The sequence below is a fragment of the Heterodontus francisci genome, chromosome 31, assembly GCF_036365525.1.
Source record: "Heterodontus francisci isolate sHetFra1 chromosome 31, sHetFra1.hap1, whole genome shotgun sequence".
Classification (NCBI taxonomy): Eukaryota; Metazoa; Chordata; class Chondrichthyes; order Heterodontiformes; family Heterodontidae; genus Heterodontus; species Heterodontus francisci.
The window spans coordinates 53,099,105-53,118,215 of NC_090401.1; the positions used below are offsets into that span (position 1 = coordinate 53,099,105).

Below are 19,111 nucleotides of genomic sequence, written 5' to 3' on the forward strand. Positions count from 1 at the left end.
ATCGATACAGATCCCCCCGGTTCCAAAACTGATGCCAATGCCCCATGAAATGGAACCCCTCTTTCCCACACCACTCCCTTAGCCACGAGTTTACTTCCCTAATATTCTTATCCCGAAGCCAATTTGCACGTGGCTCGGGCAGTAATCCGGAGATTATGACCCTCGAGGACCTGTTCCTTAATTTCGTTCCTAGTGCTTTATAATCCCCAAACAGGTCCTCCATCCTAGCCTTGCCTATGTTGTTAGTCCCACGTGGACCACAACAACTGGATCCTCCCCCTCCTGCTCTGTGACCTTGTCCTATCTACACCTCCTTTGTTATCTCTTGCCCCACCCCCACTTTACTTGCTTAAAACCTTTCACATTTCTAATATTTGCCAATTCTGAAGAAGGGTCACTGACCTGAAAGGTTAACTCTGCTTCTCTCTCCACAGATGCTGCCAGACCTGCTGAGTATTTCCAGCATTTCTTGTTTTTATTTCAGCTTTCCAGCATCTGCAGTATTTTGCTTTTATATTATTGTAGCTCAATCAAGATTGTCTGCCGCTATGAAATAAGGGAAGCCTATTTCAGGTAGAATATTAAACATGCCAAAATGAAATGATGTACCACGACCTTATTGACGAACACATGCTATTGGGTGAAGTCCAATATGAGGATTTACATTGAAGAGACTGGGGGGAGTTTTAACCTCAGGATAGGCGGTAAAGGGGTGGGTTAAAAATTCTAAAATGGGAAACCCGACTCCAACATGCCCACTTCCTGTTTTAACAGAGGCGTTTTGGTGGGGCGGGGTGAGTGACGATCCTGCTATCCTGAGGCAGGTCCCTATTTTAAATATTCTAATGAGGCTGCGTACCTCAATTTTAGCTGTGTTTTAAATTTAATGGCTATGGTCCAGGTTTCCCAGCGCTCGAGAAACCTAGCAGCTGAAGGGTGGCGAGAACTGCCAAATCCAACAGGTAAGTGCCTTTCCAGCACTGCTTATGGGCCAATAGGAGCAGGAGTACTTCCCCTAATCTCCCAAGCAAACCTGCTTCCCATACCTGTGACCTGCCAACCTCCACTTACAATCGGAACCTGTGAACTATTTCTGCATCACCCCTCCCGCGCTCTACGCCCAACAGGCAAGTGGGACTTGATGCCAGATAAGATATGATCAACTGTGTCCAAGTTGGCATTTGTGAAAGGTGGTAGATGGGAGGCCGACCAGGAGAGCTTTGGGGTCATTCAGGGCGAAGGTGACGAATGCATTAAGAGGGTTTCAGTGGCAGAGAGGCTGCGGTCTGAGTAGGAGGTGGTGGGGGTAATTTGTTACAGAGCTGGAAGTAGACAATGTTTGTAACTAGGAGGATATGGGGTCTGAACCTCAGCATTGAACAGGATATCAAGGTTGCAAACAGTCTGGTTTAGCCTGATACAATTGTCAGCGAGCAAAATAGAATGGGTGGTGAGAGAGAAAATTGATGGGAGTTAATTATGGTGACTTTGGTCTTCCTAATATTGAGCTGGAGGGAGTTGAGACTCATTTAGGATTAAATATTGAACAGCAATCTGAGAACATCCAGGTAGTGGAGGGATTAAGATAGATGGTGAAGAGATGGAGCTGGATGTCATCAGCATACAGACGGTAGCTGACAGCATGGGCAGGATTTTACTTGCGGGCTTCAGGACCCCGCAGACTAGCTCAAATCAGGGTCAGAAGCCCACACTTTCTGGGGAACAGTTACTCACCTGTGATTTTCCCAAATAGGCCAATTACTGGCCAGAGGGCGGGCTCGCTGTCCAATTAAGGATGGCGGGTGGGCTCTCAAAGCTGGAGGGCCATTGCTGCCTCAGGGGGCCCGTCCGTGGGCCATGGAGTGCCTATAAAGGAGGGCCTCTCCCACCTGGAACCCGCTGGGAGGCCACCAGCTTTCACTGGGTGGTCTCCTCATGCAGCAATGGGCCCTCCTGATGCAGACAAAATGCCCACGGGGGTGGGAAATGGCCTTTAATTGTCCACTTATGTAACTCAATTGCACTCCTGGTGGGCATCCGAGCCACCAACTTTTCCACTACTAGCAATATGGCATGGCGGCAGGAAAACGTCAGGCTCCCTGCCCGACGCCCTCCCCCGCCATTTTGCTAGCCTTCATGCCTTCTAACCCATTCCCAAAGGGTCCGGAAAATTCAACCCAAGATGTCTATGAATGACTGGTAGTTAAATCTGCTGAAGGCAGGAGGCTTACTTTAACTCTGAGAGTGCCGAGTTCTCAGCTCTTCAAAGTTCAAAGTTTGCCTTTGCCAGGATCAGGCTGTGGTGACTTGACGCAATTTTTGCAGATGCACGTATTGAAGATTTGTACTATTGAGACTAAAGCATCTAACCTCCAGTGAAGGCCATGCATCATCAAAGTTATCCCCATTTTCCCTGGGTCCTGTTCAGGTTGCAAACTCTGCTTGAATGTATCCTGAAGGTTTTATCACATGATATCCTGCCTCCTTCGGTCCTACTTCCAATAACGTGCATTTATTTAGTGCCTTTAACGTAGTAAAATGCCCCAAGGCACTTCACGGGGTGGGTTATCAAATAAAAATGACACCGAGCCACACAAGGAAATAATTTGGTCATAGTAGGTTTTAAGGAATGTCGTGAAGGAAGAGCGAAGTAGAGAGGCAGCGAGGCTTAGAGAAGGAAGAAATTCCAGAGCTTAAGGCCCAAGTAGCTGAAGGCATGGCTGCCAGTGGTGGAGTGATTAATGGTGAAGGGATGCGCACGAGGGAATTGGAGGAGTGCAGTTATTGTGGAGGGTTGTAGGCTACAGAGATAAGGAGGGGAGAGCCATCAAGGGATTTGAAAACAAGGGTGAGTATTTGAAAATTGAGGCATTGCCAATCCATGTGCCAGTGTAAATCAAATGACTATTGTCTGGCTGAAATTCCTGTGTAACAGAACCCGTTCTAATCTGAAATCAATAGAGAGTAATCAAACCACAGACACCAGAAGGTCTTGCTGTTGTTTGGGTAATGTCATGATTGTCCTATGAATTCACAGTGGTTATATAGCAGAATAAAATATGTTAAGATCACCCAATTCATAACATTGGCATTAACTTGAGAGCTTGCAAATTCCAATACACCTCTTTAATCCAGGAACAGTAAAGTAATATTTTAAATGGGAACTAAATGCCACCACCTAAATCATGTAGAAATTGTGAGGTGGATACTATTGGGGAAGAGTTCAAGTGCAGAACATAAATACCTAACTGTAATTGGGGAAAGAATGATGATAAAAGGTTACTGATAGTGACTGGGAAATGATGGGAGCAGTTTTATTGTGAAAAACATATGGAAGACAAGAAGAAGAAGCCGTTTTATTTATTTTCCTTACCCATCAGAGCATTTGCTGCTCATTATTTGTTAAGGGTTACAAAGCATTAGTACTTGTTTTCCCTACAAAAATACTGATTAATTTTATTGTGTCCTTGTATTTCCATTTGCTCCATGCGCACAACATTTCTTTCTTCCTTCCTTTCTCTAAATTTATTCTCTCTACACACCATCCTTCTTTCACTTTCCCTCCTTCTCCCTCTTGTTAGGACCTAGGCGGAAGGAGTGCACTGTCTTTCTCTAGTTCCACTTCTCCACAGGCCACATATTTAAATGTGTACCCAGTTACCAATACAGCCAATTATATACACAGAATAAAATCCACCCACCAGTTTTCTTTAATAAACAACAAAATTATCAATTTATTATAAAACACTATGTATTCAGTAAAGATGCAAAGCATTAACACACAGTTTGAAATATAAAAGTTCCCTTCTAACTTAGTCCAACACACACACACACACACACACACACACACACACACACACACACACACACTGGTTAAAGAAAAAACTAAATAAGTTTTCTCTGCAGAGGTCGTTTTACAAAAAAAGACAAAAAAAAATACTTTGGCCAAATACTTGTTATGTCTTGAAGGAAAAGGAGAAGATGTGGAATGATTTCAGTTGTCCCTTTATTCTGCCGTTCCAAATACACATCAGCTGTCACTGGGATCTTTCTGGAGCAGTTCCTTTCAGGTAGCATTGAGGATTAATCTGGCAGGCTTTCCAAGAGAAATGTGGCATCAGGGTTTCAGCTATTACATACTGGATTCGCAGGGTTTCTCAGAGAGGTGGAGAAAGGATGAACTAGTGTCTTTTCACTTAGCAGGCTGACCCTCAACTGACTCAAAACAGTATTCAAAACAAAACCAACTCTTGACCTTAAATCTTGACATGTCACTTCTCTGTAAACAACTCCCCCTTGTCACCAAGGCTTTTGCTGTTTACTTAGCTGAAGCCATGTGACTTCCAGTAAGTGGTGTTTTTAAACAGAAAGTTGAAGTCCCAAAGTCCTTCCCGTGATCTTTTAAAGAAAACAAAGTGCAGCATCCATGGAATCACTTCAGTCCTCCAATGAATCCATCTCCACAATTCTAAAACATGAGTCCTCAAAAATATTTTAAAAAGGAAGCACTTTTATAACACCCTCAAAGTTCTTTCTATCATTATTTCCCTCTCTGTTTCTTTCTCTCTATCAATCTTTCCATCTCATTCTTGATAAATCTTTTTTGATCCTCATTTACATTCTGTCATGAACCATGTTGAAGAAGGAAGCCCAGAATTAATTTTAACGACTCATGGGTCAAACATTAATAAAATTCAAGACTTGCTTGGTGCACTGTGTTTTGCTGAATCAAATGACTATTTTAGTTCATCATTATGGCAATGTGATGAAAGAGGAATTGGACAGAAAAGGAGGTTCTTTTTCTTATAAAGGGTGATCAAGCCATGTATTGAACACTTAGAGTAGTGGTAGCAAAATCACTGGAATCATTTGAGAGCCAGTTAGATGGCATAGTGATGGTGGGTGGGTGACTGGGTTGGTGGTGGAGGTCTTTCATCCCCAACTCTAATCATTCCACCATCAGCCACCGTGCCTTCAGCTGCTGAGGCCCTAAGCTCTGAAATTCCACCCCTAAACCCCTCTGCCTCTCCTCCTTTAAGGAAATCCTTAAAATCTACCTCATTGACCAAGCTTTTGGTCATCTGCCCTTTTAATCTGCTTATAGGGCTTGGTGTCAAATTTTATTTGATAATGCACCTGTGGAGCATCCTTCTCTTGGGATGTTTCTCTATGTTAAAGATGCTATATAAATGCAAGCTGGTGTTTCTAGATGGAGGAACTAGGATGAGCTGAATAGCCTTCTTCATCTGTAATTATCTTTTAATCTCTAACTAAGGTACATGTTTATAATGGGGACGGTGATGTTATCCATGGTCATGCTGGGTTTTTCAATATCACTTTTATTGTGGGATATTAACAGAAAATGCTGAAATACGCTGTACGTCAGCAGGATCTGTGGAGAGAGAAGTAGAGTTAATGTTTCAGATACGTGACCTTTTGTCATAACTGGAAAATGTTACAGATGGTTTTAAGCATGTACAATGGCAGGGAAAGGACAACTAGGAAGAGGCAGAGGTGAAAGGGCAGGTGTTGCATCTCCTGTGCTTCCATAAGAAGGTGCTGTGGAAGGGGAACAGGTGTTGGGGGTAATGTAAGAGCGAACCCAGATGTTATAAAGGAAACGGTCCCTTTAGAATGTTGATAGGAGAGGGAAAGATATGTTTAGTGGTGGAGATGGCAGCAGTGGCAGAGGATGATCCATTGAATGTGGAGGTTGATGGAGTGCAAGGTGAGGACAAGGGGAACCCATTGTGATTCTGGGAAGGAAGGAAAAGGGTGAGAGCAGAAGTGCAGGAAATGGGACTGAAAAGGTCAAGGGTCCTGTCAACCACAGTGGAGGGGAATCCTGGGTTGAGGTAAGAGGAAAACATATTGGAAGCACGAATCTGAACAGATGTGATGGAGACCGAGATACTTGGAGAATGGAATATGAAGTCTTCAGAGGAAGCGAAGTGGGAAGAAATGTAATCAATGTAACTATTGGGAGTCGGTGAGCTTATAGTAGATATTGATTGACAGCCTATCCCCAGAAATAAAGACAGAGAAGTTGAGGAAGGGGAGAGAAGGGAAGTATCGGTCATGGGCCATGTGAAAGCGAGGAAGGGGTGGAAACTTGAAGCAAAGTTAATATTTTCCAGTTTGTGGAAAGAGCAGGAAGTAACACCGATGCAGCAATCAATGTATCAGAAAAAGAGGTGAGGGAAGGGACCTGAGTAGGACTGGAATTGTTCCACACATCCCATGAAAAGGCAGGCAGAGCTAGGAGCCATATAGGTTTCTATAGTAACACCTTTTATTTGGAGAAAGTGAGAGGAGTCAAAGGAGAAGTTGTTTGATAGAAGAACAAGTTCAACCAGCTGGGAAGAGGGTGGTGGTGGATGGGGCCTGTTTGGGCCTTCATTCAGGAAAGAAGCGGAGGGCCCACAGGTTGTCCTGGTGGGGGATGGAGGTGTAGAGGGATTGGACGTCCATGATAAAAAGGTGGTGGACATGACCAGGAATGTTTTATTGTGCTTGAATTACGAATAAGCTTTAGGATCTATATTTAATGCTGATAGCAACTTTTCATTTGATTTTCTCCCTTCACTGTTTGCTGTGAACTAGAAATTCCTCTGTGCTATTTTGAATAAATTAGTTAAAAGGTTCTAGTGAAATTGAAAGAGGTTCATTACTGTCAAAATAGCTCTCAGAGGAATCTCTGCTTCAAAGTTTATCATCCCTCAGTAAAGCCGACTTTCTGGTATCTTCAGATGTTTGCCGATTTGGTGAGGACCCTTAGAAACCACCTTTCTCTTTGCAAATTTTTTTATGTTAAGGATTTTATCAGCGATATCAATGGATGTGAGGAAGAGGAGATGGTAGGTGGAGGAAGGAAAGGGAAGCAAGGCAACAGTGCGCAGAGAGAACAATGAGAGGTCAGATGCACTGCGAGATCGCATTTCCATTAATTGGAAGGACACCCCTAAAATATAAATCACCCTAGCAATTGGCTTACCGTTCTTCAAAAGTCTTGAACCACTCCTGATATTTAATTCATTTACTGAGCCATGCAAATAAGTGTTTGATTTAATGATAATTGATGAAGTCCTCAGCAAAGGATGACAGTTGCTCATTGAGAACAGGGTCCTCATTCATTTGGCTCAGTGAGGAAAAATCTTGCAGGAGTCAATGTACTTAAGAATGTCTGGATTTCTGGAGAGAATGGATAAAAAATTTTGCTGGAAGAAATAGTGGAATTGAAATTTCACTGCATTGAAATTATATGCCGATGATATCCTCTACTGAATGGGAAATTGGAAAATGAGTCTGTCTTGGATTCTAAAGGCACTAAGAAGGAATGAAATGGATAGTTATCATGGACTGGAGATTTAGGGGTATTACTATCACAGAATAAAACCATGATGCTCCTTTGAATAGGAAGTTACAAGGCTTTACAAAAGCATTTATCTGCACTTCGTTATTGCTTTGCAGTCTAAAGATATGTCCATGAACTCACTCTTTCCAGCAGCATGGTTTCAGAACATTAACACTTTGGTTGCACTCATCCATCACAAAATGGTCCCCTTTAACTGAGAATGACATTTTCTTTTAAAGTTTTACTCCAAGTATGAGCAGAAACTTAGAAAACATTCCCAAGGGTGTTCAAAATCTGCTCTGGAGACAAATGCAGGAAATTTTAGTTGGGCAGGAGGCCCTGTCCACTGGTCGAATAATCGGTGACGAGCCCGCCTCTGGCAGGCCTGGGGAGCCGGACCAGGGTTTTTTGCTCCCCAGTCATTGAATAAGACTTCCAACTCCTTGAGGCAGAAAGTCTGTCTAATGGAGCTGCCAGCCAATCAGTGGGCCGGCAGCAGCTCTTAGTCTCAACAGTGCCACCAGGAGCAGTGGCCATTGCTGGGACTACACCCAGCTTCAGGAGGAAGAGGAAGGACTGGCCCAGGAAAGGAGGTAAGTGTCTGCAGCAAGGCCCTAGAAAATCAGTCTGGCCCCGGCGAGGCAAGGGAGGGGCGGGCGAGTGTTGTGCGTTGGAGGCGGTTGGGACTTCAGGGGTGGACCTCCGTGAGGCACAGGGTGCCCAATCAGGAGGGCCCCCACTAGCCTGCAAGAAGGCTGCCTTGTTTCACCAGGTGGGCTTTTGGAGGCCTCAGTTGCCCACTAGCCAAGGGTAAAATACCTGCGGCAGCGGGCGGAGGCCCTTAAGTGCCAGTTAATTGGCCACTTAAGGGCCTTGATTGGCCTGGGGTGGGCAGGCCGTTTCTCACTGCCACTGACCCATGTAAAATTGCAGCGGGGTTGGGAGAGGGCCGGGAACAGCACCGCCCCCACCCCCACATTCCTCTATTTTATGCATCCCCATTCCCCTGCCTGCCAGCAGCCCACTTGTTTGAGGGGCGTAAAATTCCTGATAGGAAGTTGGCCACTGGATTTTCCTAGTTTTTTCACTCTCCTTCCAAAACCATTATTTCAACCTATCAAAGTTGGCCAAGCAATTTCTTTTTGGTGAATTATAATTAATTGCAGTTATCGAAACAGTGAGCAGTTTACACAGCCTGAGCCATTGTTTGGAAGTATGTTGGGACACCGCTTTGAATAAATTAAGTGGATAGATCGATTTAGAATAGGTGAAGATTGGAGTTGAATTAGAGAAAGACAAAAGACGGCAGAACTAAGTGTTAAAAGACTATTGGATGGAGGATTGGAATGAAGCAATTATCAAGTTATTGGAATAATAAATTTAATGTTAATTGGCAAAAGCCTTGGGCTAAATCAGATTTTTCATGACTGAAGGAACTAAAGTACAATTTAAAATTTAATGTAAACTACAGTTCTTACAAATGTATGCATTTATAAATTTAGCAGTGAAGTCTAGTCTCACTGCTGCTGTTGTAATCAAGCTGAATTATCTATCCCTGTCTTGGTAATGCCTGTGTGATAATCACCAGATTGCTCCTTCATTATGTTTCTTCATTCTCAAATTAAGCACCAACAGAATTATATGGTTTTGCTGATATGAGCATGATAGTTGTTGTCTTCGTTTTTGTGACTAATTTACACGGTCAGATTTCTGCATGCTTACAAATCAAAATTTCTAGTGACTCATTTCATCTAGACCTTCAAGTTTGTTAATAGCCTCAAAAACTTAAGCTAATCATGTGGTAATTTGAATCTTTCTCAATTCCCCAGTACATTTATTCTCTTTATTCTTGATTTATGCAAATACTTTCCGTGCACTTTATAATTCTGTCCTGTCATGTTAATTCTAAAAGAAAAGTTAACCCTTCAATAAAGAACTGGCCATAGTGAATCCAGCAGTGTTCATCTGCAGGCACCTGAAGTGGACAGAAAATAAATCATAGCATAATGGTATCAAGAGAGGGTAACTGGCAATGACAGAGATCAACTCAAATGCACTCCTTCACCTCCACTCACTTCTTTCAAGTAAAAGGTGTTGCTATCAGTACCCGCATGGGTCCTAGGTATGCCTGCCTTTTAGTGGGATATGTCGAACATTCCTTGTTCCAGTCCAACTCAGGCCCCCTACGCCAAGTCTTTTTCCGGTAAATTGATGACTGTATTGGTGACGTTTCCAGCTCCCGCTCCGCACTGAAAAACCTTATCAACTTTGCTTCCAATTTCCACCCTTCTCTCACCTTCATATGGTCCATCTCTGACACTTCCCTTTCCTTCCTCGACTTCTCTATCTTCATCTCTGGGGATAGGCTGTCTACTAATATTCGTTATAAACCCACCGACTCCCACAGCTACCTTGACTACTCTTCTTCACACCCTGCCTCCTGTAAGGACTCCATTCCATTCTCCCAGTTTCTCCGTCTCCGACGCATCTGCTCTGATGATGCAACCTTCCATAACAGAGCCTTTTTCCTTAACCGAGGATTCGCCGCCGCCACCACCCACCACCCCCCCCCCCCCCCCCCCCCCCCACCACAATGTGGTTGACGGGGCCTTCAACCGTGTGCAGCCCATGTCCCGCACTTCTGCTGTCACGCCTTCCTCTCCCTTCCGAACCGTGACGTGGCTCCCTTAAGAAGAAAAAATTTCCTCACTCACTTTCCACCCCACCAGCCTCCACATCCAGAGGATCATCCTACGCCATTTCCGCCACCTCCAGCGTGATGCCACCAACAAACTGATCTTCCCCTCCTCCCCTGTCAGCATTCCGTAGGGATCGTTCCCTCCGCAACACCCTGGTCCACTCCTCCATTACCCCTGACACCTCGTTCCCTTCCCACGGCACCTTTCCATGCAATCACAGGAGGTCTAATACCTGCCCATTTATCTCCTCTCTCGTCACTATCCAAGGCCCCAAACACTCCTTTCAGGTGAAGCAATGATTTACTTGTACTTCTTTCAATTTTGTATACTGTATTTGCTGCTCACAATTCGGTCTACTCTACACTGGGGAGACGAAACACAGATTGGGTGATCACTTTGCTGAACACCTCCGCTCAGTCCGAAAGCATGACCCTGAGCTTCAGGTTGCTGGCCATTTCAACACACCCTCCTGCTCTCATGCCAACATTTCTGTCTTTGGTCTGCTCCAGTGTTCCAGTGAACATCACCGCAAGCTTGAGGAGCAGCACCTGATCTCTCAATTAGGCACTCTACAGCCTTGTGGACAATAACATCAGAGTATGACTGGCCTTTTTTTAATATTTTATTTTTAAATCATGTGCCTGCTTTTCATGTCATAACACAGGCTTTGCCTTTGTCCCAGGAGGTGTTTTGTTAATCTCTCCAGCCCTATCAAACACCTTCCCCTTTGTTCTCTCCACCACCTCTCCCCTTTACTTGCTGAAAACCTAATTCTTTTCTAACCGTTGCCAGTTCTGATGAAAGGTCACAGACCTGAAACGTAACTTTGCTTCTCTCTCCACAGATGCTGCCAGACCTGCTGAGTATTTCCAGTACGTTTTATTTTTGACTCAAATGCACTGTTGGCTGTGTCTGATTCAACCACCACCACCGCATGCGCCCCCCACACCCCCACCCCCAGACTGGGAGAGCTTATTTGCACGTTTTGGGGGACGTATCTTGACAATGATGTATGACTTCTATAGGTTTCTTTGGGTAGGGAGTTAATTGTTGGGCCCCTGTGTGCTACCTACTTCAACATAGATGGTTGCATAGAGAAATAATCTAAAATAAAAGCAAAATACTGCAGATGCTGGAAATCTGAAATAAAAACTAAGTACTGGAAATGCTCAGCTGATCTGGCAGCATCTGTGGAGAGAGAAGCAGAGTTAACGTTTCAGGTCCGTGACCTATCATCAGAACCCATCAGTGACCTTACATCAGAGAAATAATCTGCCTAGATGCTACATCATTAAATTATGTGATTGAAAATCTTTAAATTCTACATTATATGGTAATTTTTCAAAGCTCCACTCCTGGCTCCAGAGAGCCACTGCATCCCGATGCATCTGGTGAAAGGGTTATACATGCAATAGCCTTCATGTTATTAAGGGTCCGTGCCAGTATATGAAGCTAGTCATTTATCTTGCTCCCTGTCCATGCCGTTGTCTTCTCCTCTTCTAAACGTGCTGACTCATGCTGGCTGTCCTCTTGCATTTTGCCTGAGAAAGGTGGTCTATCATTTGTGAGGCTAATTGATGAGTGTCAGTGGTTTATTTTACTGTCACTGTATGGTGATCTGAAGCAGGAAGCATTGTTTATTTTTGCACCCCAGCTGAACTTGACTAACTCAATCAACCCAGACCAAGGATTTTTCGTGCAATCTTTCTGACCCCTTTATGATCCATTGAAATGTCTCACAAGACATTTATCCATTGACCCATAGAATCATAGATATAGAATTTTCCAGCACAGGGGAGGTCACATGCCAATGTGTTTGTGCCAACACTTTGGAAGTGCTATCTACTTATTCCCTAATCCTTGCCTCCTCTCTGTATTTGAATTTTTTTCCTTTGAATACCTACTGACTTGCCTTTCAAAAGCTGTTGTGGATTCTGCTTCCACCACAGCTTCTTGTAGCATCGGCCATTTCTTAACAACTCTGGTCAATCTGTCATTGTATCTCATGCTCCTGGAAATACATTGCTTTCAATTGGAATTTACCTAACTGAATACATTGATGTTTGTGTATATGGACCCTGGTAAATTGGGGCAAATTCCTAGTTAGATGTATTGTTGGGGTTTTGTGTTAGCATCAAAGTTGCAACTCTCTCAAACCACTCTTTTCACGACACAGCATACAGTGCTCAACTGATAAACTAAAAGTGAAAGATGCATTCCAGTTTGTCTTATGCGAATAACGTACATAGCCCCTGGTGAAGAAGGCAAATTTGAACTGAGCACCATGATAACTATAGACAGTGCTTTGTGGCCAATTTACACAACCAGATTTCATTGAATTCACAATCAAAATGTCTCAAAACTTTCAGTGGAACACTGTGATGTGCTGTTAACAGCTGGCTCAGTGTTAAGTTGATTGATTAATTATTTAAATTCTTGTCAAAACACTTAATCTGTTATAAATAATTAATCACAGCCCTACTATCAAAGACTTCACAACATTAGACATTCCCAGTGCTTATGCAATTTGCTTAGCAGTAGCATGTAGGTAGGTGTTCAAAACAATTAAGTTCAATGTTGTTTGTTGCTGAGTTTCTCTGTTAACCAAGCTCTGTATTTAGGTGGTTTATATGACATTACCATAACCAGCATTTTCTATAGATATTATTTTCCCCCTCCTCTTCCCAATCCTTTATGACTGTATTCTCGGGATGCCATCTTTTGCCAAGTGCAAAACTTGATATTCAGTAGGATTATACTGGGTCAGAAGGGGGTGGAGGTCAAGGCTTGAATTGAGATGTTTGCTTTGTTGGTTAAGTAAATGTCCTGAAGATCTTCAAGTGATGCTTACACATCATGAGGCACAACAATGGGAAAATTTGGACTTTGTTCCGGTAATATATTTGGATATCTGATTTCCATTCTAAAACATTCTGGACAGCCCATTCTCTGGCTCAGTGTTGGCAGGTGGCAGGCTTATTGCACTGAGTAATTAGAAGGGGCTCCAGAGTGGTCCAGGATGACTTGTTTCACCAGATTTCTTTTTCTCCTCCTTTTCACTGGATGAAACAGCTGCTGTTATCTTTATTGTGAAATAGCTGAAAGATCAAGAACTTACCTTGTAGAGAAATCATGGGCATGGGCACATACTGGCAGTGTAAGGGAATTCATGACAGCAAATTCGAGAATGAACTGGAGAGATACAGTCAGAGAAAGTGACTGAAGGATGCAGATTAATATTCAGGAAATGGAATTTGGAGGGTGACTTTTTCAAGAGCCAACTCGGGTGTGATGAGTTAAATATCCTCCTTGTGCTGTAAAATTCTAAGAGAAATTTAATAATCCATTGTATTTTTTAACCTTTGGGACCATCCTGATACCCTTTTCCAGGTTTGTATGTTCCAATATAACCCACAACCTACTTGTCCATGTCACTGGCACTAACCCACTGTGCCATCAGCCCATCCTTATTTCTAAGTGTTTCAATTATTTCAAACATTGTTAATCTTTTTAGTTCATTTAGTTTAGCTGGTGCCCCAGTTCTTGTCTTAATTTAGCAAACTAATAGAGAAGTGTAGATAGAGTGAAGTCTACAAGAATGGCTTCAATAAGCTCAATGGTTAAGCTGCAAATTCGTAGGATATGGTTCGAAGTTTGAAATGTTATTTTGGTCACTAGGGAGATGCTGATCAAAACTAAGGCTTCTTTCCCAAAAGGTGGTCAGTTAAAGGCTGGATTGACTCAGGCTTTTTTCTATAAACCTCCTAGTGATTATTTTACACACTGCATCTGTAAAGACTTGTGCCATTAACTATGGGATTGGCATAGAACCAGTTGGGAACTGGCTTACTGCATTTGCCAACTGCAAAACTAGACAGGAGGTAGGGATTATTGCTTCACTTTTGATATTTGCTTTGCTGTTGATCAAAAATTCATTGAAAACCTTCACAGTCTTTATAATGAACCTCTCTACATCAAAATGTACAGAAGAATGAATGGAAAACTACATTCTGGCATCTGGTTTACGTTTAACAAATTTCTGGGCATCTTAATCCAGAAGTGGCTTGTTCAATTCTAAACTGGACATGCCTTTTAGTCACTGTCCTAATTGTCATGCAACAGTTTTTCATTGAAGGCATGAACATCCAGTCTCTTTGTATTTGTAGATAAAACCCCGCACTTTCTGCGGCTTGGAGATGTGGAGACAAATTCTGGGCAAAGTGCGACATTCCAATGTGTGGCAGCTGGGCGAACAGTCGAGGCGCAAAGACTCTTGCTGCAGGTAAATAAGTCACCATAACAGCCATCAAGACTTTCATGACTAAATGAGAAATATAAATTTTGCATTGGCCTTGCCTGTAGGGTCCTTTCAATCTCCACACGTTTTATGGATCACAGAGCAAGGTCAAAATATCAAATATGTGTCAAAGCGACATTGAGGGTTAACACTTCCATTTGCTAACCGCACTTAACTGTAAATTTCTGCTTTGCAACTTTTGGTTGCTGTGAAATGAGGAAGATATTTAATTACCTGTTGATGTTGCTGGAGACAAGAAAGGGACCTCTTTCCTTCTGAGCAAACAGTCACGGTTTTTACGTTAAGGATTTACTTTTAAAGGAGCATCCATTGCAGCCTCTCTTAAAATGAAATAGAAACCGCAGCATTTTCTCCATTCACCAACCCCTGTAAAAGGCCCTGAATTAATGCATTCATTTGTTTCAGTTGTTTTTCTTCGACTCAGTTAATTGCACTCTTGCCTCTGAGATAAACATTGTAGTTCAAGCTCCATTCCATTACTCTTGTTTTGGTCAGTCCAATATCTTAATACATGCAGAAATCCATAGTCATGCCTGAGTCTCCAATTCAAGGTACTGAGAAATCTACACTCATGTGTAGGGCTTCTCTTTGCCCAATAGGCAATGCATATTTTCTCCCTGTAGAGAATTTAGGTGCAAGTCAGCAGAATTGAACTGTTTGTGCAATGGTGGAGTTTAACCAGGTAAAATCGCCCAGCTTACAATAGTCTATCACTTGCTATCCTTGACTTCCAAGTTGGCGTTAGCCCTGCTGTAATAAAAACAAGAAATGCTGGAACCACTCAGCAGGTCTGGCAGCATCTGTGGAAAGAGAAGCAGAGTTAACGTTTCGGGTCAGTGACCCTTCTTCGGAACTGACAAATATTAGAAAAGTCACAGGTTATAAGTAAGTGAGGTGGGGGTGGGGCAAGAGATAACAAAGGAGAAGGTGCAGATTGGACAAGGCCACATAGCTGACCAAAAGGTCATGGAGCAAAGGCAAACAATATGTTAATGGTGTGTTGAAACCCTGCTGTCCCTGACTCTAGTTTGACATGCTGTCTTTGGCCCCAGCTTAACGATAGCCCTGCTGTCTCTGACCCCAGTTTGACAATAGGCCTAACCTCTCCAAACCTGCTCTGTAGCACGGATAAAACCCGTTCACTGGGCCTTTAATAAACAGGGAATAAATCTCTGATTGAGAAAGATTACACTGTTGCTCAGCTTGCTATGTTGAATTAGCCGAAATGATTATCATTTGTGAGTTGGTGATTTTAAACTCATGCTGACTAAATGAAGCATGGAACAGCTGTTGAGTATGAATAATAAAGCAATTAATAAAGTTTTCTTGTCAGTGAACAGTTGTAACAATGTGAGAAAATGGAAAGTTAGGTTGTACCTGGTGAGGATTTGAGAGTTCTAGTATCAGTTTGAACCTGGCACCTGCTGGAAGCTGGTTAACCAGGAAGTGAGACCAACAGACAGCTATGTTTACTGTTACTGTCATTGAACCACTGGGATAGACAGCTCCGTGCTAACATTAAAAAATAGTTAAAGAAAGAAGAAAGAAAGAAAAAGGCTTGCATTTCTATCATGCCTTTCACAACCTCCAGACGTCCCAAAGTACTTTACAGCCAATTGAAGTACTTTTGAAGTGTAGTCACTCATGTGATGTGGGAAATACAACAACCAGTTTGCGCACATCAAGGTTTCACAAACAGCAATGTGACAATGACAAGATCATCTGTTTTAGTGATGTTAGAGGAGGGATAAATATTGACCAGAACATAATGGACAACTCCCCTGCTCTTTTTTAAAATAATGCCATGGGATCTTTATCATACACCTGAGAGAGCATATGAGTCCTCGGTTTCTCGTCCTATCTGAAAGATGAAATGTAATTATGGATGTTGTCTCAAGTTTGTGGAGTGGGGTTTGAACCCACGACCTTCTGGCTCAGAGACGAGAGTGCTGCCAACTAAGGCACCATATAAGGGTGTGTTTAAACAGGCTGTAACAAAAATTAGTTCTCCACTCATTCTGAAGTAGGTTTGTAATGCCAATGGTATTCTGACATCACAAAATTACAAGGCTGTCCATGGGAGGAAAGAACAGATTGGAACCCAAGCTGCTGAAGACCATATTGGCACTGCGGCTGGTATTTGCTATGGGGTTGGGAGAAGTTTACACTTCAGTTTCCAGTGCATTTGGGGAGTCAAATTATTTCTGTTTCCACTTCAACTCCAGCATCACAGCAAAGGGGAAATGGTTTCACTGCCACACTAATGCCAGTGTGGAACTGCTCCCTTAAAATGATCCCAGGGTGTCAAATGGACTCCTCTCCTCCATAAGTATTTAAACTTAGAGCATGGGTGAAATGGCCTCCTTCTGTGTTGTAAGATTCTATAACTGTGCCAGGATGAAGTTCACACCCGTTGGCTAATTGCACTTTGGGTGACATCGCATCCAGAATATACATCAATGCAAAACTAAAATCACTTTGTATTGGGACAGGATGTATGGTTTGGGTGACCTACTGATTAACTTGTGGCAACTTTTCCTCTCAAAGGTGCTGGTCTTTTTTTTTAACATGTTTGCATTCATTTCGTTAACAGAGGCAGCACAGAGGTTTCACCATCCTAGCAGCCGAGCAAAAACGCACCAGCCCCAGGCGTATCCTAGCAACCTTTCAAATACACGAGGTGACGAAGCAGGAGCAGGACCTGTATCGCTGTGTGACTCAGTCTGAGAGAGGATCTGGAGTGTCTAACTTTGCAGAGCTGATCGTCAAAGGTAACATTGCTGTTTGAGGTCTCCCTTCGCAACGCACTGGTGTCAGGTTGTCGCATACTGTTAACATCCAATTTCTTTTCAGCTAGCTTTCGTCCCAGTTCTGTAGCTTTTCCCCTGGCAGTGAACTGAGCATTGGCCTTTTTCAAATAGGATCTTTCATACTCTGTGTCAGAGAAAGTCACTTGTCAGCTCATCAGGGTCAGGTCCCTTTCCAAGCTATGATCTGCAGCTCTCTTTGAGCTCTAATTTCCTCCTGTTGGCATTTCTGCACTCCCTGCCCCCCGACAACCCTCTGCTGTCCTCAAATGAGAAGTATTTTATTGTATTTTTATTCATTTCTCCTGTCTAAATAGCAATCACTGTTTGCCAAATATAACGTGTTCTTTGGAGTGCCTTGCAATATTTCAGCCACATGGTAAAGCACTTTGTAAATACAAATATTTATTTTATGTTCATTATTCAACCAATCATTTCATTTAAGTGGGCAGAAGTCAGTCAATTCCTTTTGTTGCATTTAACGGATGTATTCTCGCATGACTGATGTTGTGCAACAAGTATATCCGTGATAGTTTTCTTGAACAGTATGTAATGGAACCGACGAGGGAGCAAGCTATCCTAGATCTAGTCCTGTGTAATGAGACAGGAATAATTAATGACCTCATAGTTAGGGATCCTCTTGGAAGGAGTGATCACAGTATGGTTGAATTTAGAATAAAGATGGAGAGTGTGAAGATAAAATCCAATACCAGGGTCCTGTGCTTGAACAAGGGGGACTACAATAGAATGAGGGAGGACTTGGCTAAAGTAGACTGGAAACAAATATATAAAGAGGTGTCCTAGAGCGGATTCTTTAGAATTTGTTCCCCTCAAGCTCGAGACCTGTAATGTATGAATTCTATGGTAAATCATATTATACACAGTGTAACCTTTAAGTATATGTTTCATTATTATTCATAATGGTTATCATTGTATGATACTTTCCTATGAAAGTTGATAAGTACCTTTGAACCCTATTATCTTGTAGAATGATTTCCCAGAAGGTTGATTGCCATGGATCTCCACCTCTGTCCTGTGCTGTGCTTATACATTCTGCATAGATCAACTGCATCCAGCCAAATATATCTGCCGTCCATTTTCTTTGCTGCTTCCCAGTCCTACGTTTTCTGTCAATCTTTCCTTTCAATAACTGTCTCTGTCTACCTTCTGCTGTAATGATGTGACTGAAGTGTTGTATCTTTCTCTCTCTTTGTTATGCATTATTTTCCTCTTCTTCAATTTATAGGCTTGTAAATAAAACCACCCATTCTCTAACAGTACAGCTAGGAAAATTGGAGAGGCCTGGTTGCTTCTGATCTCCATCGTTTCCTCTTTGCTTTGTAAGGGATAAAACCTCCGACTGCCTCTTGCAAGGTGAATGATGACCCAAGGGCGGAGCAAGAGGCATGGACTCCTAAACCTGGAGTACTGTGTGCAGTTTTGGTCTCCTTACTTGAGAAAGGATATACTGGCACTGGAGATGATGCAGAGGAGGTTCACTAGGTTGATTCCGGAGTTGAGGGGGTTTGCTTATGAGGAGAGACTGAGTAGATTGGGATTATATTCATTGGAATTCAGAAGAATGAGGGGGGGATCTTATAGAAACATATAAAATTATGAAGGGAATAGATAAGATACAAGTAGAGAGGATGTTTCCACTGGCAGGTGAAGCTAGGACAAGAGGGCATAGCCTCAAGATTAGACGGAGCAGATTTAGGACTGAATTAAGAAGGAACTTCTTCACCCAGAGGGTTGTTAATCTATGGAATTCCTTGCCCAGTGAAGTAGTTGACGCTTCTTCAGTAAATGTCTTTAAAGCTAAAGTAGATATCTTTTTGAACAATAAAGGAATTAAGGGATACCGTGGGAGCGCGGGTAAGTGGATCTGAGTCCACGAAAAGATCAGCCATGATCTTATTGAATGGCGGAGCAG

The 19,111-nt window shown here is 42.7% G+C and overlaps 1 protein-coding gene across 10 annotated transcripts in view; it reads left to right on the top strand.

The window, feature by feature from the left end:
• ptprub (protein tyrosine phosphatase receptor type Ub) overlaps positions 1–19,111 on the top strand; it is an 833,961-nt gene that overhangs the window by 510,535 nt on the left and 304,315 nt on the right. For all 10 annotated transcript variants that reach the window (XM_068011591.1, XM_068011594.1, XM_068011592.1 and 7 more), the window contains 2 exons: positions 14,220–14,335; positions 16,965–17,142. In XM_068011591.1, the coding sequence (XP_067867692.1) occupies positions 14,220–14,335; positions 16,965–17,142 (294 nt within the window). The remainder of the gene's footprint in view (positions 1–14,219; positions 14,336–16,964; positions 17,143–19,111) is intronic.